At 47.4% G+C, this 27,216-nt stretch overlaps 1 protein-coding gene across 1 annotated transcript in view; it reads right to left on the bottom strand.

The window, feature by feature from the left end:
- Positions 1-670: 670 nt before the first annotated feature.
- Positions 671-27,216, bottom strand: part of atp11a (ATPase phospholipid transporting 11A) — a 302,919-nt gene continuing 276,373 nt past the window's right edge. Inside the window, exon 27 of the mRNA XM_085999881.1 lies at positions 671-1,351. Within this exon, the coding sequence (XP_085856007.1) occupies positions 1,085-1,351 (267 nt within the window). The 3' untranslated portion in view covers positions 671-1,084. The remainder of the gene's footprint in view (positions 1,352-27,216) is intronic.

A 27,216-nucleotide genomic window follows, 5' to 3' on the forward strand; every position in this document is an offset into this window, starting at 1 on the left:
TTATTTGGTTCAGTGTCAAATTTTGTCTGATAATGCCCCTGTGAAGCACCTTGGGATGTTTAATTACTTTAAAGGCACTATATAAATGCAAGTTGCTGTTGAATCAGAATGGAAAGGTAATATAGCTACTCTCCCTGAACCAGGCTTTCAAACTGTCGGCAACATTCATCATTATTATAACTCTAGACAATGAATAAAATCAGGCTGAAGATGGGAATTAGTGGTGCGGTAATTTTAAACTGGCTTGAGAATCTCTGAACCACTTTAACAGACTGTGACAAAACAAGGGGTCGATAACGTGGCTCTCCTTCTCCTGGCTCCACAAAGATTTCCACTTACCACGGAGGGCCAACCTGGCGGGAAACCCACAGCAGATTCCACCCTCAGGCCCGGGTAACAGTGTAACAGAGCCCCAGTTTGCATAAATTCATAAGGCTACCACCTAACTGCAGTAGCGGTCAACCCGATTCCAGCAGGAATGGGCGACAAGTCACAATGCTCCCTCTACCCCATTCCAACTGGCGGGGTGGGTTAAAATTGGCACAAGATCTCAGCCTGTAAGTTTCACCTGACGCGGATATGAACTGGTTTTGCCAGTTACAATAGGTAAACAATTAAAAGTATATTTCTTGAAACATTGTTTATGCACAGGATTTTTTTACATAGAAAGTGGAATAAAAGAAGCTTTATTAAAGGAACAGAGTATAAAGGAACATTAATAGACAGACTGATCGCTCGCAGACTTCCCTTTTGTTGATGCCACCTTGCTGATAATTTGATGATCGGATTGTCGGATGTCACACAGGTTTGAGTATTAGTGGATGACAAAGCAGCATCACAAGGAATAGGATAGGACAATAAAGTCATGTATTAGCCACACAGTACCGGACTGTGTATTTAGTTTCACTTCATCACGTGGGATTGACTGGCCCAGGCAGAATGCAGCATGTCTTATTCAAGTTCTTAATGAATACTTGAAACCTCTGGAGTCAAAAAGATCTCTCAAGTCTTTAATGCAGCAGTCTTGCTAAAACAGGAGTAATTAAACTCAAAACCACAGGATTCAAAGGCAATATTCCCTAGGTTAGACTGCAGTTTCCAAACCAGATCCAACAAAAGTGCAGCGAGCATTGGAAGGGCAGTGATTACCAGAATAGTTAAACGGTGATGGATTGTTACAATAAGCATCCTCAGTCCAATATGTTTGCATCACCTTCCTGGAATGTGGAGCAGAGACAGACTTTGTCTGTTGATGGGAGCTGTGGATGTTATTTGTGTAGATAGAACTCTGAGCAGGAGCCAGTGGGGTGAACTCTGACACTCGGTCCTTCTTGGATTGCCTAAGGATATCCTACCACCAAACAAAAGCAGTTATTAGTTTTATCACCAACAAAATTGCAACAAACGTAATGTTCAAAATTCCACACTTCATGATCATACAAGGAAACAAGAAGTTAAGGATTACAAACCCACGCCCCGCCCCACCCCACCCCAGGCTCCCCTCCCCACCTCCCCCCTCCCTCACCTCACCCCAGGCTCCCCTCCACAACCCCAGATCCCCCCCACAGTGTCTCCCCCACAGCCCCCACCCCACCTCAAGCTGCTCCTAACCCCTTTCCCCCTCCCCTCAGGCTCTCCCCACCAACCCCAAGCTCTCACCCGAGGCTTCCCCCCACCCCCAGCTCCTTGCCCCCCAACTCTAGGCTCACCCCATACTGCCCGCACCTCCCCCCCAAACCCAGTTTGCAGTCGGGCCCTCAAAGCCCAGAGCTGCTGGAGGTCGACCACCAGGCCATCAATGGAAGCTCAGCCTCCCGCCTCCCACCTCCCAAGCTGTAGCCATTGGAGAAACACTTTGTAGGAGCACCAGGATAGGGAAAGGTGCGCTCAGTACAGGCATTAAGGCCTGGCACAAGGGGGATTCTTAATTGTTTCTGCAAACTATCACAAATAGATGTAATTGAGTTGATAGTTTTTCATTGTTGTGGATTTGGTATTTATCTTTGTACTGAAGTGATGACAAGAGCCAACAGTTTGGATTGAAGGAAGGCAATCAGATGGGGGGCTGAGAAGGATTGTGAGACTGTGGGTGTATTAGGGAATGGGAGGACTGGTTTAGGTGACATTCTCCCTGAAGGCCTGGCAGGTACAGGCACCAGTGGCAGCTGCCTCTCCTTCCCTCTTCCTCTTTTTGTTGCTGCCGAGGTGGTGGTCAGGGTTGGTCCCTTAGGCTGGCAAAGTTGTGGATCATGCAGGAGATCCGCTCGGGGGTGTGCTGCAAAGCTCCCTCGAACAGTGCAGATAGCAGAAGCGTTGGTCAGGCACACAGATTGTTTGCTCGATGATGTTCCTTGTGGCAGCTTGGCTCTCATTGTAGGCTTGCTGTGTCTGTGCCCGGGTTCCTGACAGGAGTCATGAGCCAGAGGACATATACCTTGTCACCTAATAGTCAGCCTGTAACTTGATGATTTGAATAAATGTGGCACGGAGGACTGGCGCAGGCTGAAAGTTGTGACTGCTGCCAGGATAGCAGGCACAGACCTGCATGATGTACTGCCTGTGGTCGCAAACCAGCTGGACATTGAGGGAGTGGAATCGCTTTTGATTGTTAAAGATGCCTGGCTGGTGATGGAGAGCATGCAAGGCAATGTGGGTGCAATCTATGGCACCTTGCACCATGGGGAAGCCTGCCATGCAGACGAAACCTCTTACTGTCTCGTCCTTCTCTCTGCACCAGGAGGAACCCCAACAGCTCCTTCCCTATTGACAGAGAGCGTCAGGGACCTCCCTGGTACTAGTACTGGAGATGTTGCTAATGTCACATGTCACACACCTGAAAGGAGCCTGTGGCATCAAGGTTAAGGACCACGGTGACCCTGACCACCACAGGCAGTGCTGTCCATGCCATGGTGCAAGGCTGGAGTTGTGGCTGCACAAGGTGACATTGCTCAGTGAAGCGAAGGTGCTTCGGACACTGCTCCTCGGTGAAGTTAATGTATGAGAAGTGCTCCCTGAAGACCTGTTGTGGGCCTGGCCTCCTGCTCAGTGCTTTCCCCCCTCCCTCATCTCAGCAGCTCCTCCTCTCTGCTATCTTCCTTGCTGTTCCCCCACCTCCAGTCCCAAAGGCAGTCCTATGAGCCCACCCATGACTTCAGCCAAAATACTTCTGAGGCAGCCAACAACAACTGAGCAACATTTTTCTCTGTTTAGACAAAGTGAACATTCCAGAGTCAAGAAACACCCAGAAGTCAACCAGTAGCCTGAAATGAGAACCCAGCAACCAACCTGCAAGTTCGAAATGATGCCTTTAACTATCACTTTGTGTTGTGTGAGGTCAGGACATGGTAAGTGAAGAGTTGGGGCGATCGATAATGGAAAACAGGGTGCAGGAAGAAGGGCAGGACCCTATTTTGAATAAACTCTTACCCCTGTTTAAATGACCCCAACATGCACCAGCGCAATCTTCATCACCAAAATGGCAGGTGCTGAAGTTACAGCTGGGAATGTGCACACTTTTCCTGCCCGCCATATTGGGACCTTAAGAGGCACCAAAAAATGGGTGCTGCGTGGCCAACTTTCTAGGGCCACATATCAGTGTCCCACATATACCCTATAGATTAAAAGTACCATGTATATACCATATAGATTAAAAGTGGCCCATTAATATACCCCATAGATTAAAAACACCCAGTACATATAGCCTATAGATTGAAAGTGCCCATATATATGCACTGTAGATTAAAAGTGCAGTGTATATATGCTCGATGGGTTACAAATGTCAATGTATATGCCTATAGATTAAAATGTCGACAAGAACTGGCTCATTTCTAAGACAGTCACACTTTTTGATTATTGTTTGTAAAGATGAGTCAAAACCAGACCCCGTTAGTCACTAGCCAAAACATTCCTTACAGGTGCTCAGACGCCATAACTTTCCTGGAAATGCAGCCAATACCCCGATTACAAAGGTAAACCAGATTTCCACTGCAGTTCTGACAAAGTTACGGCAATGGAGCAGGAGCAGCTCAGATGAAATTCTCAGTCCATGTCACAATCTTCAGAATACACTCGGTCTGCCTGCTGTTTCTACCAATCTCGCTTAGTCACATCCACTGAAAAGACCACAACATTAACTGGGGTCTAAAGATCAATGGAGCAGGGGGGGGGGGGGGGGGGGGGGCACATCCTGGGATACATGCTGGGTCACACCTGTGGCGCTAACCCTGCCTGCGGTTGTGAGATTAGGCAGAGGTCCCTTCAGTAACATGGCAATAGTGGCTGCCTGTGCCACTAGGGGCTCATCTGCCCGAACAGGCCTGCCATTCAAGCCAATGTTAGCCTGCTGAGCAGGTTTTAAGCCCCCCAAAAAACATAGAATATATTCTCCATCAGCTCCTTTATAAGGAGGCAGAAACACTCAAATGTTGGAGATCTTGGAGTCCGGGCCTTGAGCCTAGATCCTCAGGTAGGGCCCACGTGCATTTTCTGGTGGTCTAGTCCCCACTGATCTGACACCGAGTGCTTCAGAGGGCAGTGGACGTAGGAAATGGCTACCCCCAGTCCCTGGGTCGTCCCTCCTGCACCAATTGTCTGTTAAGAGGCATGTGTGCACTCTGCTGTTTACATGGCCACACAAAAATCGTGATGTCAGGCCGGGGCCTGGCTTACTCAGGGTAGGCGGGGATCAGGTTTATCTGGGTCCAAGCCTAATTTCTGGCCCTTCTGATGCACTCTTGCCAGAGTTGTGGTGGGAATTTTCCAAAAGGGCTGTGGGTTTTTGACCTATTGGTCTTACTCAGAATATGGTTGGGTTACTTGTTACACCAGAGAATAAACAAGAAAATATGCAGAGCAAAGCAGGCAGAGTGGAAAATCATAAATAACTGAAATGTGTGGCTGTTACCTAACAGTTTACATTACGCTTCAGCAGTCGCTTGCACTCTCCAAAGAAGTGGCTGCACGTTGTTTTCAGAGCCTGTTATTACATTGCCAGCTTTATCTTTGAGCATCTCCTGCAATGATGAGGAGAAACTCCTTTTAAAGCAAGAAGCTGTTTGTATTAAACAGGAGAAAACATTCTCCACAATGGGTTTCTCTTTATAACTTTATGTTTAAATGCTCATTTTTCTTTAACTAACTGTTCACAAAGTAAACAAGCATTTGATTTATTAACCCATATTGGAGCACTTGAACTTAGAGGTGGGATCTGGATTCCAATCTGGTGCAGTTAAATAAGGTAAATAACTCAGCATAGAAATTCAAGGCACTCCAATCCATCGCTGGAAATGCGGTGCAAAGGGACTTTCTTTCACTGCACTGCCCCAGCGGCGACCCCAATCCAATCTCAGGACGGTGATTCCTTTGGAGCTTTAATAATGGTGCACAATTTGGCTGTTGATTTCACACAAGCTACATGAATGCTAAATGCAATTACACCGGAGTGATTCTGTCTCTACCCATCTGTACCCCAAACCCATATTATGTACCTTGTGTATGTGCCCATTCTATGCCAACCACACATTATGTACACACCTCTCTGTGGAAGTACAGTTTCTTACTTAGACACAAAATGGCTTCCTGGGCATAGAATAAAAACTGAAATGGCCAGCAGCATGATTCACTAATTAGTTTCAAAAGGATGAGACAATTTAGGAATGCAACATATGTACTCCTTATCTGTAATAAGCTTAGCAAGGAGCCTCATTTACCAAACAAATAGCCAAGGACATGTTAGGGTAAACATCGGCCCACAGGCTCAGTTGGTACAGTGGGAGAACAAAGGGATCCCATAATAAAGGATTAGTTAATCTTATCCCAAGGTATTTCTGTTCGTTATTCTAACGAAACCTGGAATACGTTGTTTCAGTAATTTGCAAGGTCTGTGCCTTTGTAATCAGGTATGATTCAATACTATGTCATGTGGCATAGAAAGCCTGTTTGTCTCTGTACTGTATAAATATGTTACAAATTCTGTATTACTTTGAAGAGGTCTGATGTAGCCTTTGACTACACAACCCTTCCCTTGCAAGCAAATAAAGCCTGTCTTTGACGATACTTTGTGTTTAAGAGTCTTACTCAGGAGTCGAGACTTCGACATCTCCTTATCCAAGCTCCACATTATATACATGTCCGTCCTTACCCTAGCCACATATAATGTAAAAAAGAAACTTTGGTTGAGGGAGAAATATTGGCCAAGACACCGGATAGAACTCCCCTGCTTTTTTTCGAAATAGTGCCATGGGATCTTTTACGTCCATCTAAGAGAGCAGACGGGGACTCAGTTTAATGTCTCATCCGAAAGACGGCACCTCTGACAATGCAGTACTCCCTCAGTACTGCACTGAAGCCTGGATTATGTGCTCAAGTCTGTGGAGTGGGGCTTGAACTCACAACCTTCTAACTCAGAGGCGAGATTGTTGCCCACTGAGCCACAGCTGACACTCTTCCTTACCCCAGCCCTAGATTATGTACACACTTATCCTTACCGCAGTCCCACATAATATACATATTCTTCCTTACCCCACGAACATATTATGCACACAACTGTCTTCACTCCAAGACCTAGATTTATAGGCCCAGCTCAGTTTTTCAATTGAGCAAAGTTCCTTTACACAGAGTCTTCTCATGTAGTTTTGCTTGTTGAAAGAGCAATGAAGCTATGCTAAGCTGGTCAGGCAGTCCTGCCCACCAGTGCCCACGCCAGGCAGAAAGCCACATTCCTCCAGTAGTCTCAGAAGCAGTGCATATAGAAAACATAGAAACATAGAAGATAGGAGCAGGAGTAGGCCATTCGGCCCTTCGAGCCTGCTCCGCCATTCAACGAGATCATGGCTGATCATCCAAACCCTAGCACCCGGTCCCTACACCGACAGCCATCCCACACAAGCCCTATCCCCGTAACCCCGTTGTAAGAGCCATAAAAGCTTAAGAAAATACTTTAAAATAGTGGTTAAATGGCATAATACAGTTAATTTACCTGACCGACTTATTGTATTAAGAAACCCCCTATTTTCTTGCTCCAGTAGTATAGTCCGAGACACCCCCTTCATTCTTGCCACAATGGAACAGTCCCTAAGCCACACATGGGTGCAGCCATTTTACAGTTTAAACTGCACGTGGTTGAAGGAGGCAGAAGTTGTGAGGTTTGGAGCAGTACAGTTTTTGACCGTGTTCGTTTATACGTGTTTGCTTTGTAATTCCGTTTGTTAAGTGTTATAGTAAACAGTTTAAAAGACAAAGCTACGTTTGGGAACGTTTTATTTCGACACGCGTCTACTCGTTGTTAAAAACCCCACAGCTCAGTGGCTGCCTGTTTGGAAACTAAGAAGCGCCACTACATTAGTCAAAAACTTGCTCCCTAAGAAGGGACGGAATCGTCGGCGAACGTATACCCGAATGGTCACGGAGCCAGACGACAATATAAGAAAGCGAAGGTACAGTGACTGCTACTTGCTTTGTTCATTCTATTGAGAAGCTAAATAAGAGCTGCGGGTAAAATGGCCGAGGCCTTACGGAGCCAGGAGCTTCCATCAGCCAGAAAGATTGCTGGCCAAAAGAGGGAAATAAAGCTCACCCCAAAGGCAATGGGAGAGAAGTTACATAGAAGCATAGGTGCAAGGAAGGCTAAATTAGCTCAGATAACTGGAAAAATGAAGATAATTGATCGTCTCATGGAAGATAATGCTAATATTAAGAAAGCTGAAGACATAATGTATTACGATTTCTCCAAGCTGCATGAAGAATTTAATGTACTCAATGAAGATGTATTAGCACTTCTGCCTGAAGAAGAGGGAAACTCTGATCAGCACAACTGGTTTGATCTTAAATCAACCAGCATTAAGGACTATATCAAGGCCACGGAACAGTGGATGTTAAAGATTCGTCAAGACGCTGATACAGCAGAGAAAGATAAAGTTGACGATGAAGTCGGACCAGACGATAGCATTTCAGAGACTTCCGCCAGACCGAGCAAAAATCGAAAAGAAGGTAGCTCTGTTTCTGGACGCAGGTCAGTCGCTTCTACCACAAGCTCGTCGCGACGCATGAGAGCGGAGGCCGAACGGGCGGCGTTGATGGCGCGCGCAGCATCTTTAGCGGAGAAGCAAGCTCTTGAACGGGAAGAGGCCCAACTGCAGGCCCAACGGGCCCAGGTGCAGGCAAAGAAAGAACAGCTGGAGATAAAAACAGCTATCGAGGTCTCAGACGCCAGGTTGAGTGCGTACGAAGATTATGAAGGCTCACGGGACGGCGGGAGCCACTGCCAGTCAACGTTGTCACATAGAGTTGGATCCAGGGCACCTTCAAGAGTTACAACAGAGCCCGAAGGCAATCCCCTGGCATTACAGCGTGGAAGAGTGGCCTCTCCACTAACAGGAGCACGTGATGCTACCCCAGATGTCAGATGGTCTAGACTAGACCCTGCTGATGACCACCAGAGGCCTGAAGACACAGGGAGAAGCCTATACCGAGTGATGCAACGTCAGAACGAAATTACAGAGATGCTTGTAAAACAACAGAATCTGTTTCGACTCCCTCAAAGAGACATACCAGTGTTCCAAGGCGACCCACTCAAGTATAAGCCCTTCATCAGATCCTTTGAACAAGCCATTGACTCCAAAACAGAGAGCAGCAGTGATAAGTTGTACTACCTGGGACAGTACACCAGTGGTAAACCACAAGACCTGGTCAGAAGCTGTGAACACATGAGACCGGACCGGGGATACATAGAAGCCAGGAAGTTGCTGCAGGAGCACTATGGTAACGAGCTGAAGATAGCCACTGCATATATCGAAAAGGCTACCAAGTGGCCACAGATCAGATCGGAGGACGGAGAGGCATTGAACGCATATGTTCTTTTCCTCATAGGATGTCGCAACACCATGGAGGATGTTGAATTCATGGAAGAGATGGACAATCCTACGACTATGAGAATCATCATCTCTAAGCTTCCTTACAGGATGAGAGAACAATGGAGAAGAACAGCCTTTGAGATAATGGAGAGACGGAAAGGTAGAGCCAGGTTTGCAGACTTAGTGAACTTCATAGACAAACAGGCTAAAATTGCTAGGGACCCATTGTTTGGAAACATCCAAGACGTCAGCCCAACCACCGATGGAAGAGTGAAAGCCAAGCCCGTTGAATCAAAGACTCTCAGGAAAGGTGGTTCCAGGGGAAGCAGCTTTGCAACTATCGTCACCCAGGCCGAGGAAGAAAGGCCCCAGAACTCATCTCCCAAAAAGAGCAGCACAGTGACGTCTGCTAATGCCTTTCAGAAGCCATGCTTATTCTGCCAGAAGAATCATACATTGGATTTCTGCAGCGACATCAAAGCACAGCCACATAAGGACAGAATCGAATTCCTGAAGTGCAACGGCCTATGCTTTGGATGTCTCTCTCAGGGGCACCTGAGTAGAAACTGTAAGCAAAGAACAACATGCAGAGAGTGCACTCGGAAACATCCCAGTCTGCTGCATATCCATAAAGAAGAACAAGTCTCTAAGAAGAGTGAAGAAAACAATACCGACGAGAAGGTTGTCTCAAGTGCTCTGGTGTCGCTAGAACCAGAGACTTGTGGACTCACTGGGGCCGGTGACAGTGACTGTATTCTTGCCATCGTACCAGTAAAGATCAAGTCTAAGAGGAGCGAGAAGCTTGTGGAGACTTACGCCTTCATGGATCCAGGTAGCTCAGCAACGTTCTGCACAGAATCACTCATGCGACAGCTGAACGTTAGAGGCAGAAGAACAGAAATCCTATTACGCACCATGGGTCATGAGAAGTCAATGCAAAGTTATATCCTGTCAGACTTAGAAGTGTGTGGACTTGAAGAGAAGGACTTCATAGACCTGCCTAATGTTTTCACACAGAGGGAGATTCCTGTTAGAATAGGGAACCTAGCCCTGCAGAAGGATGTGGATAGATGGCCTTACCTAGAAAAGGTGCGTCTCCCATACATTGAAGCAGAAATTGGCCTATTAATTGGAACCAATGCCTACAAAACTATGGAGCCATGGCAGGTGATAAACAGCAAGGATGACGGACCCTACGCCGTCAGGACAGCCCTTGGATGGGTAGTCAATGGACCGGTAAGGAGAGATGATGGCCACAAGTCGAACAAGGAGGAACGACAAAACGTCACAGTTAATCGCATCTCTATCGCAAGCATTGAAGAGCTGTTGATCCAGCAGTTCAACGCAGACTTCTCAGAACGCAGCTGTGAGGAAAAGACAGAGATGTCACAAGAAGACCATCAGTTCATGGGTTTGATGACAAGGTCTACACAGTTCATTGATGGCCACTATCACATTGGTTTGCCACTGAGAAGACAGACCGCGAAGATGCCGAACAATCACTGCATAGCAGAGCAACGCGCCATCAGTCTAAAGAGAAAGCTGAACAAGAACCCCGACTTTCACGAAGACTACAAAGACTTCATGAGAAACATCATAGCGAAAGGCTATGCTGTAAAGGTGCCCGAGGAACAGTTGAACAGAGACGATGGAAGGGTCTGGTACATTCCTCATCACGGGGTGTATCACCCAAAGAAGAAAAAGATCCGTGTAGTGTTTGACTGCGCCGCCTCATTCAGAGGAACTTCACTGAATGACCAGCTGCTTCAAGGTCCTGATCTTACTAATACCCTCATTGGCGTCTTGACTAGGTTTAGACAAGAGCTCGTTGCCATGATGGCAGACATAGAATCAATGTTCTACCAAGTTAGAATCCCTGATGAAGATGCTGATCTTCTGCGCTTCCTTTGGTGGCCAGATGGCGACGTTAGTCAAGCGATGGTGGAATGTAGAATGGCCGTACACTTGTTCGGAGCCACATCATCTCCCAGCTGTGCAAGCTACACTCTCAGAAAAACTGCAGAAGATGGCAAAGGCAAAGCACCATCAGAGGCTGTGGAGACAATCTTCAGAAACTTTTATGTCGACGACTGTCTGAAGTCCGTGTCAACAGAAGACGATGCCATCGCACTGTCAAGAGACCTTAGAACTCCGTGTTCGAATGGAGGATTCCATCTGACTAAGTGGATAAGCAACAGCAGAGCAGTTCTAGCTTCTATCCCAGAAAAGGAAAGAGCCACTTAAGTCAAAGATCTGGACCTGAGCCACGATGTCCTTCCTATCGAGAGAGCTCTTGGAGTACAATGGTGCATCGAGTCAGACACGTTCAACTTCAGGATAATGGTGAACGAAAGACCATCCACAAGACGAGGGATTCTCTCCGTGGTCAGTTCCATCTACGACCCTCTTGGATTCCTGGCACCACTCATTCTGCCGGTGAAGCTGATGCTACGAGGGCTGTGTAGAGACAAGAGAGGATGGGATGAAGATATCCCAGAAGGTCAAGCTCAGAGATGGCACAGATGGTTGACAGATTTGCAACAACTTTCTAGCTTCAACGTCAGTAGATGCATCAAGCCCGCGAGTTTTGGAGTTACAAAGACGGCTCAACTACATCATTTCTCGGACGCCAGTGAGGACGGCTATGGCACGGCTGCTTACCTCTTGTTGACAAATCAACAGGGCCAGAAACATTGTGCCTTCCTCATGGGGAAATCCAGGGTGGCTCCGCTGAAGCAGGTCACCATCCCGAGACTGGAATTGACGGCAGCGGTTGTTGCAGTTAAAGTTGACCAGGTGATGCGGAAAGAGTTACAGCTCCCATTAGAAGAATCTGTCTTCTGGACGGATAGCACGACAGTGCTGAAGTATATAGAGAATGAGAAGATATGCTTCAAGACCTTCGTAGCAAACAGAATCTCATCCATTAGAGAAGCTACACAACCATCTCAATGGAGGTACGTAAACACCTCATTAAACCCAGCAGATCAAGCCTCACGAGGATTGAAGGCTGAAAACTTCGTGAGGAGTGAAACTTGGATACAAGGCCCAAGTTATCTGCTGGAAACAGAGAGATCATGGCCAGAAAGACCAGATATGCCAAGTCAGATTGCTGAAGACGACGTCGAAGTCAAGAGATCAGTCACAGTAAATCTCATAAATACGAAAGAGAACTTTGACACAGTGAACAAGCTTGTTAACCATTTCTCAGGATGGCACCAGTTGAGGAAAGCAGTTGCATGGTTTCTAAGGTTGAAAGAGTTGCTGCTACACCTGAGCGGTAAGAGAAAAGAGTACCGAGCCACTATCAGTCAGTCTGAAAGTAACCCTGATAAGCAGAGAATGCTTCTACAGCAGTATACGCATCATCACAAGACCACATTGGGCAAGAATTCATTGACCGTGGAGGATTTGGCCAAGGCTGAGAAGGAGATAGTTCGCTTCAGTCAAAGACAAAGATACCCAGAAGAAATCGAAGCTCTACAGCGAAATACTCCAATCAAGAAAGGTAGTCATATCTACAAGCTGGACCCTACACTGCAAGATGGAGTACTGAGGGTGGGAGGGAGACTAAACAAATCTGCTATGCCAGAGGAGGCCAAGCATCCTGCTATCCTTTCTAAGGACCTCCGGGTTGCTACCCTCATTCTTCAGCATATACACCAGAGTATTGGACACAGTGGGAGGAATCACGTGCTTGCGAAGCTAAGACAAAGATACTGGATTCCAGGAGCTAATTCTGTAATAAGAAAAATACTCTCTGAATGCATTGTTTGCAGACGGTTACACGCTAGAGCTGGGGAGCAGAAAATGGCAGACCTGCCTGAAGACCGTTTGTTACCAGACAAGCCCCCATTTACAAACGTAGGGGTGGACTATTTCGGGCCTTTCGAGGTAAAGCGAGGACGGAGCCTTGTCAAGAGATATGGTGTGCTTTTCACTTGTTTGACCATCAGAGCTGTTCATATTGAGGTGGCACACACGCTTGACACTGATTCCTGTATTAACGCCTTGCGGCGCTTTGTCTGTAGAAGAGGACAGGTGTCCATTATGCGTTCTGATAATGGCACTAATTTCGTCGGAGCGGAGAGAGAACTACGGGAAGCTATTGAAGGTTGGAATCAGCTTAAAATACAGGAAGCCATGATGCAAACAGGAATTAAGTGGATCTTCAATCCTCCGGCTGCATCCCACCACGGAGGTGTCTGGGAAAGACAGATACGCACCGTAAGAAAACTACTCAGTTCTGTACTGAAGCAGCAAGCGCTTGACGACGAGGGACTCCAAACCGTTCTGTGCGAGGTCGAAGCCATCATTAATGACCGACCGATAACTAAGACATCAGATGATCCCAATGACCTCGAAGCCCTGACTCCGAACCACCTGTTGTTGTTGAAAACACAGCCAGCCATGCCCCCGGGAGTCTTCAAAAAGGAAGATCTGTATGCCCGTCGGAAGTGGAGGCAAGTTCAGTATATGTCAGACCTTTTCTGGACCAGATGGACAAGAGAATACTTACCTCTGCTACAGGAGCGTCAAAAATGGTCCAAAATAAAGAGGAACTTCATTGTCGGAGACATTGTCTTAATTGTGGATGATTCAGCCCCTAGAAATTCTTGGTTGATGGGAAAAATAATTAAGACCATGCCAGACTCCAGAGGCGTCGTTCGTCGCGTTTGTTTGCAAACCAAGACCAGTACCCTGGAAAGACCGATCACAAAGCTCTGCCTGCTACAAGAAGCAGCGTGAAAGGTTCCCGAATGAAAAAAGTGGACACTTATATTGTAAATATGTTGAACTCATTAGTTTATGACTCTTAATGTTTGAGTAATTGATATGCTTCATGTGCCTAGTCAATTAGGGGTCGGAATGTAAGAGCCATAAAAGCTTAAGAAAATACTTTAAAATAGTGGTTAAATGGCATAATACAGTTAATTTACCTGACCGACTTATTGTATTAAGAAACCCCCTATTTTCTTGCTCCAGTAGTATAGTCCGAGACACCCCCTTCATTCTTGCCACAATGGAACAGTCCCTAAGCCACACATGGGTGCAGCCATTTTACAGTTTAAACTGCACGTGGTTGAAGGAGGCAGAAGTTGTAAGGTTTGGAGCAGTACAGTTTTTGACCGTGTTCGTTTATACGTGTTTGCTTTGTAATTCCGTTTGTTAAGTGTTATAGTAAACAGTTTAAAAGACAAAGCTACGTTTGGGAACGTTTTATTTCGACACGCGTCTACTCGTTGTTAAAAACCCCACAGCTCAGTGGCTGCCTGTTTGGAAACTAAGAAGCGCCACTACACCCGTAACCCCACGTATTTAATCCCCCCTAACACTAAAGGCCAATTTTTTTATCATGGCCAATCAACCTAACCCGCACATCTTTGGACTGTGGGAGGAAACCGGAGCACCCGGAGAAAACCCACGCAAACACGGGGAGAATGTGCAAACTCCACACAGACAGTCACCCGAGGCCGGATTTGAACCCGGGTCCCTGGCGCTGTGAAGCAACAGTGCTAACCACTATGCCACCGTGCTGCCATATGGAGGCTTTACCACTGAAGATCCAGAGTTACGCACATGCTGCAAATGGACATAGCCCACTTCCACTCCAGGTACCGCACAGCCTGTAAAGATCATAACTGCTCTTAACTTTTGTTCTAAGATCATTCCAGGCTGTTACTTAGCACGTAAGTAACTTTTCCAGTCAGCTTCGCATAGATGCAGAAAGCAAATCACAGGTGTATGTTCGCTAGAGCAAGCAATTTCATCATCTTCTCCATGGAAATCCAACGGCAGCAAGATAGCACAATAGTCTAAAGAGTCATAGATTGATGACACACTCCTTGTTCAATTCCACAACCAAAATCAAGAGGAATGGATTTCATTCTCTTAGTCTCCACCTGGTTTGTGACCAGCATCATGTAAGTGAATGCTCACTTCCTTGTCAGTTACCATGGTCCATTGACTTTAAGGTACTGAACCATGCCGAACTGCTTCACCCAGAAAGGTAAGTGGTGGCTCCTCAAAGATTAAGGCTATTCTTTGCAGATATGGTTCATGATACCTGTGTGGTATCCTAGGATGCCAGCCGAGCACCAGTATAATGATGTTCATTCATGTATCAAAATAATAATTGAGCACATCATTGGCATTTAGGCTTATGGCACAAGAGGAAATGTAGCAGCATGGATAGAAAGTTGGTTTATGGACAAGAAACAAAGAGTTAGGGTAAATGGGCGATGCTCGGATTGGAGAAGGATTGGAAGTGATGCACTGCAGGTGTCAGTGCTAGGTCCACATGTTCTCTGTATTTAATGATTTGAACTTGGGTTTAGGCGACACAATCTCAAAAGTTGATGACACAAAAATACAAAGGCAAAGAAACTCTAAATAACTTCAAGACACAGACAGGTTAGTGGGGTGGACAGACAGGTTAGTGGGGTGGACAGACAGGTTAGTGGGGTGGACAGACAGGTTAGTGGGGTGGACAGACAGGTGGAAGATGTAATTTGATATGGATAAGTGTGAGGTAATTCAATTTTGGAGGAAAAGCAAACATGTGCATTTACACTCAATGGAATGATGCTGAACAGTGACTGAGGGGGGCCTAGGCCAACAGCATTTTGGGTTTTATAAAGAGTGGTAAAAAGTAAAAAAGTAATTATGAATTTATGAAAAACATCGATTAGCTCACTGTGTAATTTTGGGTCCCATTATAGACATTGAAGCCAGAGAATTCAACATAGATTCACCAGGGCAGAAAACTATAGTCATGAGGGGAGACTTGAGATACTGCGACTATTTCTACTGGAGCAGAGAAGGCAAAGGAGATTTAATAGAGGTTTTTTTTAAATGTTGAAGGGTTTTGATAGAGTGACTAGGGAGAGACTATTTCCTCTGGCTAGGGAGTCAGTCATAAGGGGTTATCAATTTAAAATGATCACTAAGAGGGTGAGGAGAGAAGTTAGGAGAAAGTTCTTTATGTAAAGAATTGTTGGAGCCTGGAGTGCTTTGCCACAGAGAGTGGTTGAGGCAGAGACCATCGCATGTTTTAAGGGAAAAGTAGATAAACATTTGGAGCAGAGAAAGATACAAGGCTTTCGAGAGAGAGGAGCTAGTTTTGAAATAATAACAGAAAATGCTGGAAACACTCAGCAGGTCAGGCAGCATCTGTGGAGAGAGAAACAGAGTTAACGTTTCAGGTCTGTGACCCTTTGTCAGAATTGGAAAAAGTTAGGGATGTAACTGGTTTTAAGCAGGTGCAGAGGCAGGAAAAGGGGGGGGGGGGTGGAGGGGAGAAAGGAACAAAAGGGACGGTCTGTGTTAGGGAGGAAGGCAGGAGAGATTAAGGCCTAGAAGTTCAGTGGCCTGCGCCACCAGTTTGCGCCCAAAGAGGGCTTTTGCGCCACTGTCCAAACCTACCGCGATATTTAGCGGGGCGCTAATGGTGGCGTTAGCCTGTAGCGCTGCGCCGCCACCGATGACATCACCGGTGTGCGCAGCGCCCCGCTATCGCCCCGCTGGCCATATTTGATTGCTGCCGCCTCCTCCGCGCCGGCCGCAAACAGCGACCGGTACACAGGGGCCTACCTGAGCCGGTAGTGGGGCGAGTTAAGGTGGAGGTGCGGCCGGCCACTTTTTCGGCGGCTGCCTGCCCGCACCTCCGTCCCCGGCCTCCTACACCCCCACCCCCCGCGGCATTGCCGGCTGTTTCCAGAGAGCCCGGCACTTCTCCTTGGTGCCGGTCATTTGCCGGCACTCGCGAGCGGGGATCGCGCTGTTGCAGGCACCTCCCCCTTAAGAGTGAGAGGAAGGCCTGCAGTACCGCAGGCTGCCGTGCCGCAGCGGCACTTTGCACGCCGATATTCAGTTTCAGCACCCCAAGCGGGGCGCCGAAACCCTTGTTTAGCGGCCGGCTTCCACTTGGGGCGCTGAAACTGAATATCCCACTGGCGCAAGTGGCTCCGCGCGCAGCGGTAATTCCGGCGCCCAGGCAAGCTGGGCGCCCTAACTGAATTTCTAGGCCTAAATGTTGCAAATGGGGATGGCAGCATAATCCACAGTTGCCGCCTGAAAAATTGGGGACGGGGTAATAGTCTGAAATTGTTGAACTTAATGTTGAGTCCAGAAGGTTCTAAAGTGCCTAATCGAAAGACGAGGTGCTGTTCCTCGAGCTTACGTTGAGCTTCAGTGGAACAGTGCAAGGCCGAGGACAGAGAGGTCAGAGTGGGAGTGGAGCGGAGAATTAAAGTGACAGGCGACCGGAAGCTCGGGGTCACCCTTATGGACTGAACGGAGGCGTTCCACAAAGCGGTCACCCAATCTGCATTTGGTCTCCCCAATGTAGAGGAGACCGCATCATGAGCAGCGAATATAGTATACAGTTAGTTTTGGATTGCTTGAGCAAAGGGCTAGCACAATTGACCAGTCTCCTGTGCTGTAAACTTTTGCTGTTCTGTTTCCGTGTAAAATGCCCCAAATTTTTGACCCTTCTTAACTATAATCTCTCGTTCTTGTTATTATTCCAGTGAATCTTCAATGTATCCTTACCAAGGTTCTAATATCCTTTCTATAATTGGGTATAGGAACTGCACATAATACCCTCACTGTGTCTTTTCAGAACAGGCTGGAGGGGCTGAATGGCTTACTCTTGTTCCTATGTTGTACAGTTGCAACATCACGTTCTTGTTTTTACATTCTATGCCCAAGTGTATAGAACTCAGGCCCCACTTGCCTTTTTAACATTAGAACTGCCTAAGGTAAACATCATTCAACGATCCGTCCTCAATTTGAAGGCAAATGGAGGGGTAAAGGGTCTCCCGCTGAACCGGGGGAGGGGGAGGGGGCGGGAACGGGTAAAGAGTCTCCCGGTGAAACGTGGAATGGGGATTGGCAGGTGAAGAAACAAATGTCTCTGTGAATTATGGGGAGGCAGAAAGTTGCTCTGCGCATGGGGACAGGGAGTGTTTCAGATTTTGGGTCCGCCCCGAGTATTCTCCCTGGTTACTCTGTAGTAGACCTCACCTCCCCTGCAATCTGGAGCGCACCTTTACTGCTCAATATTTGCTAAAATGAGAGTGAGACCTGCGAAGGGCAACAGTAAAACCTATTGTTGTGTGCGAGATATGATGATCCCACATGTTCCTCCCATTCCACTCTAATATCTGAATCCACTCATGGCACATGATGCCAAAAGCAAACAAATAAACTGATTTACTTTACACAAAATATATGAATGAACAGAACATAGTTTTTGGTGAGATTCAAACAATTCTCTATTGCGCTTGCATCAAAAAACGTAACAAAATAAACAACCTGGCCCAGTTATGGTCTGAACTCACTTAACTAGTCAGCACTTCATAGAGTCATAACGGCACAGGGAGGCCATTCAGCCCATCGAGTCTCTGTAGAGCAATCCAGTCAGTCCCATTCCCCCGCTCTATCCCTGTAGCCCTGCAAGTTTATTTCCCTCAAGTGCCTATCCAGTCTCCCCTTGAAAACATTGAGGCCTAGAAGTTCACTGGCGCCCTGTTTGGGGGCGACAAGCTCGCCTGGGCGCCGGAATTACCGCTCCGGATGGAGCCGGGAGCGCCAGCCCGATATTCAGTTTGATCACCCCAAGAGGGACGCGGGGCGCTGCTCGAGGCGCCCCGCGTCCCTCTTGGGGTGCTGAAACTGAATATCGCAGCGCAACGTGCCACAGCGCCACACGCTGTGGCACGGCGCACTGCGGTACTGCAGGCCTTCCTTCCCTTCTTAAAGGGGAGGGGCCTGCAGCAGCGCGATCACCGATCGCGAGTGCCGGCAAAAGAGCCCGACACCGAGGAGAGGTGCCGGGCTCTCGGGACACAACCGGCACTGCCCGGGCGGGGGGGGGGGGGGGGGGGGAGATCAGGAGGCCGGCGCGAGGAGGTGCTGGCAGGCAGCCACCGAAAAAAAATGACCGCGCCACACCTCCCCTTTAATTTGCGCCACTACCGCCACAGGTAGGCCCCGTGAACCGGTCGCGATTTGCGACCGGCGCGACCCAATATCGCGTTCGGGGCGGTAGCGGGGCGCTGCGCACACCGATGACATCATCGGTGGTGGCTCAGTGCTACAGGCTAACGCCGCCATTAGCGCCGCGCTAAATTTCACGGGAGGCGTGGCCAGTGGCGCTAAATCCACTAAGTGCCCTCTTTGGGCGCTAACTGGTGGCGCAGCCCACTGAATTTCTAGGCCTGAGTGTCTCCGCTTCCACCACTTCTATCTTCAGCGAGTTCCAGGTCCTCACCACTCGCTGTGTAAAAAAGTTTTTCCTCACATCCCTCCTGTATCTCTTGCCCAAAACCTTAAATCTGTGTCCCCTAGTCCTTGTACCATCAACTAGTGGGAACAGCCTTTCCCCGTCTATCCTAGCCAAACCCGTAATAATCTTGTACACCTCTATCAAATCACCCCTCAACCTCCTTTGCTCTAATGAAAACAAATCCAGCTTCTCCAACCTGTCGTTGTAGCTAAGATCCCCCATCCCCGGAACCATTCTGGTAAATCTCCTCTGCACCCTCTGAAGTGCCTTCACATCCTTCCTAAAGTATGGTGACCAGAACTGGATGCAATACTCCAGTTGTGACCTAACCAGCGCTTTATAAAGGTTCAGCATAACTTCTCTACTTTTGTACTCAATACCTCCATTGATGAAGCCCAAGATCCCATATGCTTTGTTAACCAATCTCTCAATATGTCCCATCACCTTCAGGGACCTATGCACATTAACTCTCAGGTCCCTCTGTCCCTGCACACTCTTTAAAACTGTGCCATTAAGTGTATATTGCCTCTCCCTGTTCCTTCTGCCAAAATGCATCACCTCACAATTCTCAGTATTAAATTCCATCTGCCACTTGTCTGCCCATTCTGCTAGCCTTTCTATGTCCTGTTGCAGTCGATTGGTATCATCCTCACTGTTTGCCACACCCCCAATTTTGGTGTCATCGGCAAATTTTAAAATTCTACTCTGTATTCCAATATCCAGGTCATTTATATAGATCAAAAAAAGCAGTGGCCCTAGCACTGACCCTTGGGGAACACCACTGTCTACCATCCTCCAGTTTAAAAAAGAGCCATTTACCACAACTCGTTGTTTTCTGTCCTTAAGCCAATTCCTTATCCAAGCTGCCACTGACCCACCTATTCCATGAGCCTCAAGTTTGTTAACCAGCCTTCTATGTGGTACTTTGTCAAACGCCTTCCGAAAATCCATGTAAACAACATCCATTACATTCCCTTCATCAATCCTCCCTGTTACTTCATCAAAAAATTCAATTAGATTAGTCAAACACAATCTGCCTTTTACAAATCCATGTTGGCTCTCCTTAATTAGCTTAAACCTCTCCAAGTGTCCATTAATTTTTTCCTTGATTATTGTTTCTAAAACTTTACCCACCACTGATGTTAAACTGTCCGGCCTGTAGTAGGATTGTCCTTGCACCCTTTCTTGAACAATGATGTCACATTTGCCACTTTCCAATCCTCAGGCACCTCCCCTGCACCTAGGGAAGATTGGAAAATTATGGCAAGCCTGAATTATGACTTCTTGAACTAATTACCACTAACTTTACTAACCGGCCGCATCCTGGCTGGAGAGTGCGAGACCGCTGCCTCTCTCACTGTTCCAGATTCAAAATCTAATGGAGACTGGCTTGTACAGATATAAAGACTGACTGCTAACCCTTCCCTCAGCTCACTATGTGGATGATTAGTCTGCCAAGCTGCCAATCAAAGCTGCCATCTTGAATAAAATACTGCCCCTCCCTTGGTGTGGGAGCTGTGAGAACTTAATTTTCTGTTCAGCTAATGTAGTGTATGTAACCTGTACCACCTTAAGAGACTACCTTAAGGTGATGGACTACTTTCTGATGGCTCCTGTATATTGTAGTACCGGTGGTGACCACACCAGTATATAAACCCTGTGGAGCAAATTGTATTTCAGTTCAGCCCTGACCCTCAGTTACTAAAGACCTGTTTAAGTATTCTGTTGTCTGTGTCCAGTTATTCAGCATAACTACATTTGGAAAGCACAGACTCAACAGTGGCGACAAGTCTGATCGTACCTAGCGGCAGTTTTGCATCCAAGGAAGCTTCGTCCTCAGAACGGGCGTCGAAAAGGGGCATCCGCCCTCAACATCCTGCTGAGCAATGCATCGCACGGGAGGCCATCGGGAACCCGGTTTGGTTTGCTGGCCACGAAGTCCACCATCAGCAACAGGCAGTGATCATCCCTTCTACGACAACGGCGGGTAAGCCCGATCGAGCGGCACGGAGGGGAAGTCGGCCGAGTTGTCAGTGGGAGAAGGGGAGGGAAAACGAAGAAAAGGGCGGAGAACACGACCGCAGCCGGTGTCAGGGGCCGGACTGCAATCGGGGCAGAGACGCGCAGCAGCCAGAAAAGCGTTAATGTCCACGAGGACCGCGGGAGCGGCGGGGAACAAGAGCAGCAGCGTCAGGGGAAATAAAGGACCGCTGGGAGGCGAGAACGGCAACAGCGCGGCAATCGCCATTTTAGTCGGCGGGGGAAGAAGACAAGCGCGGGAAAAGCCGCCAAGCGCGGGAAGCCGCCATTTTGAAAAATAAAATAAAATAAAGGAAACTCAACAAGGATGCCAAAAACGGGTAACATCACTGCTTTTGATAGCGATGTAGAAGATTGGGCCACTTATGTGGAACGGGTTGAAGTTTACTGTACAGCGAATGAGGTACCGGTGGATAAGAAAGCACTAACCCTATTAAACTCGATGGGTGCGAAGACGTACGGGTTATTAAGGCACCTTGTAACACCAGATAAACTGGTAGGAAAGAGTTTCGCGGATATTGTTACTATCCTGCAAGAGCATTTAAACCCCACGCCGCTGCTGATAGCGGAACGATTTAAATTTTACAAAAGAATTCAGCTTAAAGAGGAAAGCAACGCTGAATTCTAAATCGAACTGCGCAAGTTATCAAAGTACTGTCAGTTCGGTACAGGACTAGCAGACGCTCTGAGAGATAAGTTCGTGTGTGGGCTACTAAAGGAAGGAACCCAGAAGCGACTGCTAGAGGAAAAGGATCTTACGCTGGACAAAGCTTTCAGCATTGCAGCATCGCACGAGGCAGCAGCACGAGGCACTGCAGAAATGCAGCAAAAGCCATCGGAATTCAGCACCAATGAAATGGCATTGGGCGCAGTAAAGTGCTATCGTTGCGGAAGGACAACACATGATCAGAACCAGTGCTGGTTCAAAGATAAAGAATGCAGGCAATGTGGCAAACTTGGTCACATAGCGAGAGTATGCCGGTCAGGAAAGAAGACCAGCAACAAAAAGTCGCCGCAGGAGAAGTACAAAAAAGTACACAAGGTGACAGAGAACAGTTCGGATGAACAGAAGACGGATTCAGACTCCAGCAGTAAGGAACTGGGTTGTCTAAAAATACATAATGTGGGTAACACAGCAGACCACCAAACTATCTGGGTCATGCTTCGAATAGCAGGAGTCCAAGTGAAGATGGAGTTGGACACTGGATCGGCATTGACGGTCATGAATAAGCAAGGTTACAAAAGGTTATTCTCACACATTCCCCTGAGGGATACGGAGATTGTATTGAAAACATACACGGGGCAAAGAGTATACCCCATCGGAAAGATAAAGGTAAAGGTGGTCTACAATGGTAAAGAAAGTCAGGGAATGGACTTGTATGTGTTACCTGAGGGAGGTCCGCCACTACTGGGACGGGAATGGATCCAGAAAATAAATATGGACTGGCATTCCTTACAAGCACTAACTGTAGATTCCTGTAAAGAGGACGACGTCAAACCTAAACGACTGTCCAAAATATTGGACGATGCTAAGGAGGTGTTCCAACAGGGACTGGGAACACTGAAAGGAATTACGGCAAACATCAAGGTTGAAGAACATGCAAACCCAAAATTTTTCAAAGCCAGACCGGTACCTTATGCGATACGACCTGCTGTGGAAGCAGAGCTGGAAGGGCTAGAACGTTCAGGAGTACTGTCAAAGGTGGACTGGAGCAAATGGGCCACACCCATTGTTCCCGTCATGAAGCGTTCGTTGAGCAACAACCACTGTTACCTGCATTCTCAGCCAGACGAGAACAGCTGTCCGTCTGTCAAGGAACATTGATGTATGGAACAAGGGTGATTATTCCTCCTAAATTAAGGGAGAGAGTTCTGAAGGAACTGCATGAAGGTCATCTGGGGGGAGTCAAGATGAAAGGCCTTGCTAGGGCTTATGTGTGGTGGCCAGGTATCGACAAACAAATAGAGGATCTGACTAAAAGCTGCTCAGGGTGCCAAAAAGTTCAAAACGCACCTCCAATTGCACCGCTGCATCCGTGGGAATGGCCTTCAACCCCATGGCAACGTGTGCATATCGACTTTGCAGGTCCATTCATGGATTCCATGTTTTTGATAGCGGTGGATGCACATTCTAAATGGCCAGAAGTGATTAAGATGTCGACCACTACCTCTGAAAAGACGATCGCAGTTCTAAGAACCATATTTGCAAGGAATGGGTTGCCGGAACAAATATGTTCAGACAACGGACCACAGTTTGTGTCAGAAGAATTCCAGAAATTCATGAAAGAGAATGGGGTGAAACACTATACATCTGCCCCATATTATCCGGCTACCAATGGGTTGGCCGAGAGATTTGTACAAACGTTCAAAAAGGCGATAAAGGCCATGAGCGAAGACCATATTCCACTACAACACAAAGTGGACAATTTCCTGATGGCATATCGAAACGCCACGCATGCAGTGACAAATCAAAGCCCTGCCATAATGTTCTATAACAGGAGGTTGCGGTCCCGGTTGGATTTGTTAAAACCCAATGTGCGTAGGGAAGTCGAAAACAAACAATTCCAGCATGTAAATAACAAGGCCACTCGGAGTTTCGAAATAGGACAACCAGTGTTAGCCAGGGACTATAGGAATGATAAATGGCAATCCGGAACAATTCGTGCCCGACCATGACCCTTGATGTACACAGTAGACGTTGGTGAGAACGTAATACGACGTCATGCTGACCAACTTGTGGAATCGAGAACAAGGGTCGACCCCATGTCTACAGCAGAGACACCAGTTGAAGAAGTTATTGAGCCTGTAGCATCTACCTCAGACTCGAACGTACATGATGATGTTCAATCCATAAGAGATCAAATGGATGAGTCACCCCAGCAACGAGAACCAGAGACCCCTGAAAGGCGTTATCCGGCCCGGATCAGGAGGCCTCCTCAGAGACTGAATCTTTAAACAGTTTTGTATGAAAGTTGTATATATGTTATCCATGTTATGTTTAAATTGGGGTGTACACTGTTAAGCTAAAAGGGGAGGAATTGTAGTGTATGTAACCTGTACCACCTTAAGAGACTACCTTAAGGTGATGGACTACTTTCTGATGGCTCCTGTATATTGTAGTACCGGTGGTGACCACACCGGTATATAAACCCTGTGGAGCAAATTGTATTTCAGTTCAGCCCTGACCCTCAGTTACTAAAGACCTGTTTAAGTATTCTGTTGTCTGTGTCCAGTTATTCAGCATAACTACATTTGGAAAGCACAGACTCAACAGTGGCGACAAGTCTGATCGTACCTAGCGGCAGTTTTGCATCCAAGGAAGCTTCGTCCTCAGAACGGGCGTCGAAAAGGGGCATCCGCCCTCAACATCCTGCTGAGCAATGCATCGCACGGGAGGCCATCGGGAACCCGGTTTGGTTTGCTGGCCACGAAGTCCACCATCAGCAACAGGCAGTGATCATCCCTTCTACGACAACGGCGGGTAAGCCCGATCGAGCGGCACGGAGGGGAAGTCGGCCGAGTTGTCAGTGGGAGAAGGGGAGGGAAAACGAAGAAAAGGGCGGAGAACACGACCGCAGCCGGTGTCAGGGGCCGGACTGCAATCGGGGCAGAGACGCGCAGCAGCCAGAAAAGCGTTAATGTCCACGAGGACCGCGGGAGCGGCGGGGAACAAGAGCAGCAGCGTCAGGGGAAATAAAGGACCGCTGGGAGGCGAGAACGGCAACAGCGCGGCAATCGCCATTTTAGTCGGCGGGGGAAGAAGACAAGCGCGGGAAAAGCCGCCAAGCGCGGGAAGCCGCCATTTTGAAAAATAAAATAAAATAAAGGAAACTCAACAAGGATGCCAAAAACGGGTAACATCACTGCTTTTGATAGCGATGTAGAAGATTGGGCCACTTATGTGGAACGGGTTGAAGTTTACTGTACAGCGAATGAGGTACCGGTGGATAAGAAAGCACTAACCCTATTAAACTCGATGGGTGCGAAGACGTACGGGTTATTAAGGCACCTTGTAACACCAGATAAACTGGTAGGAAAGAGTTTCGCGGATATTGTTACTATCCTGCAAGAGCATTTAAACCCCACGCCGCTGCTGATAGCGGAACGATTTAAATTTTACAAAAGAATTCAGCTTAAAGAGGAAAGCAACGCTGAATTCTAAATCGAACTGCGCAAGTTATCAAAGTACTGTCAGTTCGGTACAGGACTAGCAGACGCTCTGAGAGATAAGTTCGTGTGTGGGCTACTAAAGGAAGGAACCCAGAAGCGACTGCTAGAGGAAAAGGATCTTACGCTGGACAAAGCTTTCAGCATTGCAGCATCGCACGAGGCAGCAGCACGAGGCACTGCAGAAATGCAGCAAAAGCCATCGGAATTCAGCACCAATGAAATGGCATTGGGCGCAGTAAAGTGCTATCGTTGCGGAAGGACAACACATGATCAGAACCAGTGCTGGTTCAAAGATAAAGAATGCAGGCAATGTGGCAAACTTGGTCACATAGCGAGAGTATGCCGGTCAGGAAAGAAGACCAGCAACAAAAAGTCGCCGCAGGAGAAGTACAAAAAAGTACACAAGGTGACAGAGAACAGTTCGGATGAACAGAAGACGGATTCAGACTCCAGCAGTAAGGAACTGGGTTGTCTAAAAATACATAATGTGGGTAACACAGCAGACCACCAAACTATCTGGGTCATGCTTCGAATAGCAGGAGTCCAAGTGAAGATGGAGTTGGACACTGGATCGGCATTGACGGTCATGAATAAGCAAGGTTACAAAAGGTTATTCTCACACATTCCCCTGAGGGATACGGAGATTGTATTGAAAACATACACGGGGCAAAGAGTATACCCCATCGGAAAGATAAAGGTAAAGGTGGTCTACAATGGTAAAGAAAGTCAGGGAATGGACTTGTATGTGTTACCTGAGGGAGGTCCGCCACTACTGGGACGGGAATGGATCCAGAAAATAAATATGGACTGGCATTCCTTACAAGCACTAACTGTAGATTCCTGTAAAGAGGACGACGTCAAACCTAAACGACTGTCCAAAATATTGGACGATGCTAAGGAGGTGTTCCAACAGGGACTGGGAACACTGAAAGGAATTACGGCAAACATCAAGGTTGAAGAACATGCAAACCCAAAATTTTTCAAAGCCAGACCGGTACCTTATGCGATACGACCTGCTGTGGAAGCAGAGCTGGAAGGGCTAGAACGTTCAGGAGTACTGTCAAAGGTGGACTGGAGCAAATGGGCCACACCCATTGTTCCCGTCATGAAGCGTTCGTTGAGCAACAACCACTGTTACCTGCATTCTCAGCCAGACGAGAACAGCTGTCCGTCTGTCAAGGAACATTGATGTATGGAACAAGGGTGATTATTCCTCCTAAATTAAGGGAGAGAGTTCTGAAGGAACTGCATGAAGGTCATCTGGGGGGAGTCAAGATGAAAGGCCTTGCTAGGGCTTATGTGTGGTGGCCAGGTATCGACAAACAAATAGAGGATCTGACTAAAAGCTGCTCAGGGTGCCAAAAAGTTCAAAACGCACCTCCAATTGCACCGCTGCATCCGTGGGAATGGCCTTCAACCCCATGGCAACGTGTGCATATCGACTTTGCAGGTCCATTCATGGATTCCATGTTTTTGATAGCGGTGGATGCACATTCTAAATGGCCAGAAGTGATTAAGATGTCGACCACTACCTCTGAAAAGACGATCGCAGTTCTAAGAACCATATTTGCAAGGAATGGGTTGCCGGAACAAATATGTTCAGACAACGGACCACAGTTTGTGTCAGAAGAATTCCAGAAATTCATGAAAGAGAATGGGGTGAAACACTATACATCTGCCCCATATTATCCGGCTACCAATGGGTTGGCCGAGAGATTTGTACAAACGTTCAAAAAGGCGATAAAGGCCATGAGCGAAGACCATATTCCACTACAACACAAAGTGGACAATTTCCTGATGGCATATCGAAACGCCACGCATGCAGTGACAAATCAAAGCCCTGCCATAATGTTCTATAACAGGAGG

The sequence above is a fragment of the Somniosus microcephalus genome, chromosome 10 (genome assembly GCF_052327205.1).
Source record: "Somniosus microcephalus isolate GS21.2 chromosome 10, FLI_Smic_1.0, whole genome shotgun sequence".
NCBI lineage: Eukaryota > Metazoa > Chordata > Chondrichthyes > Squaliformes > Somniosidae > Somniosus > Somniosus microcephalus.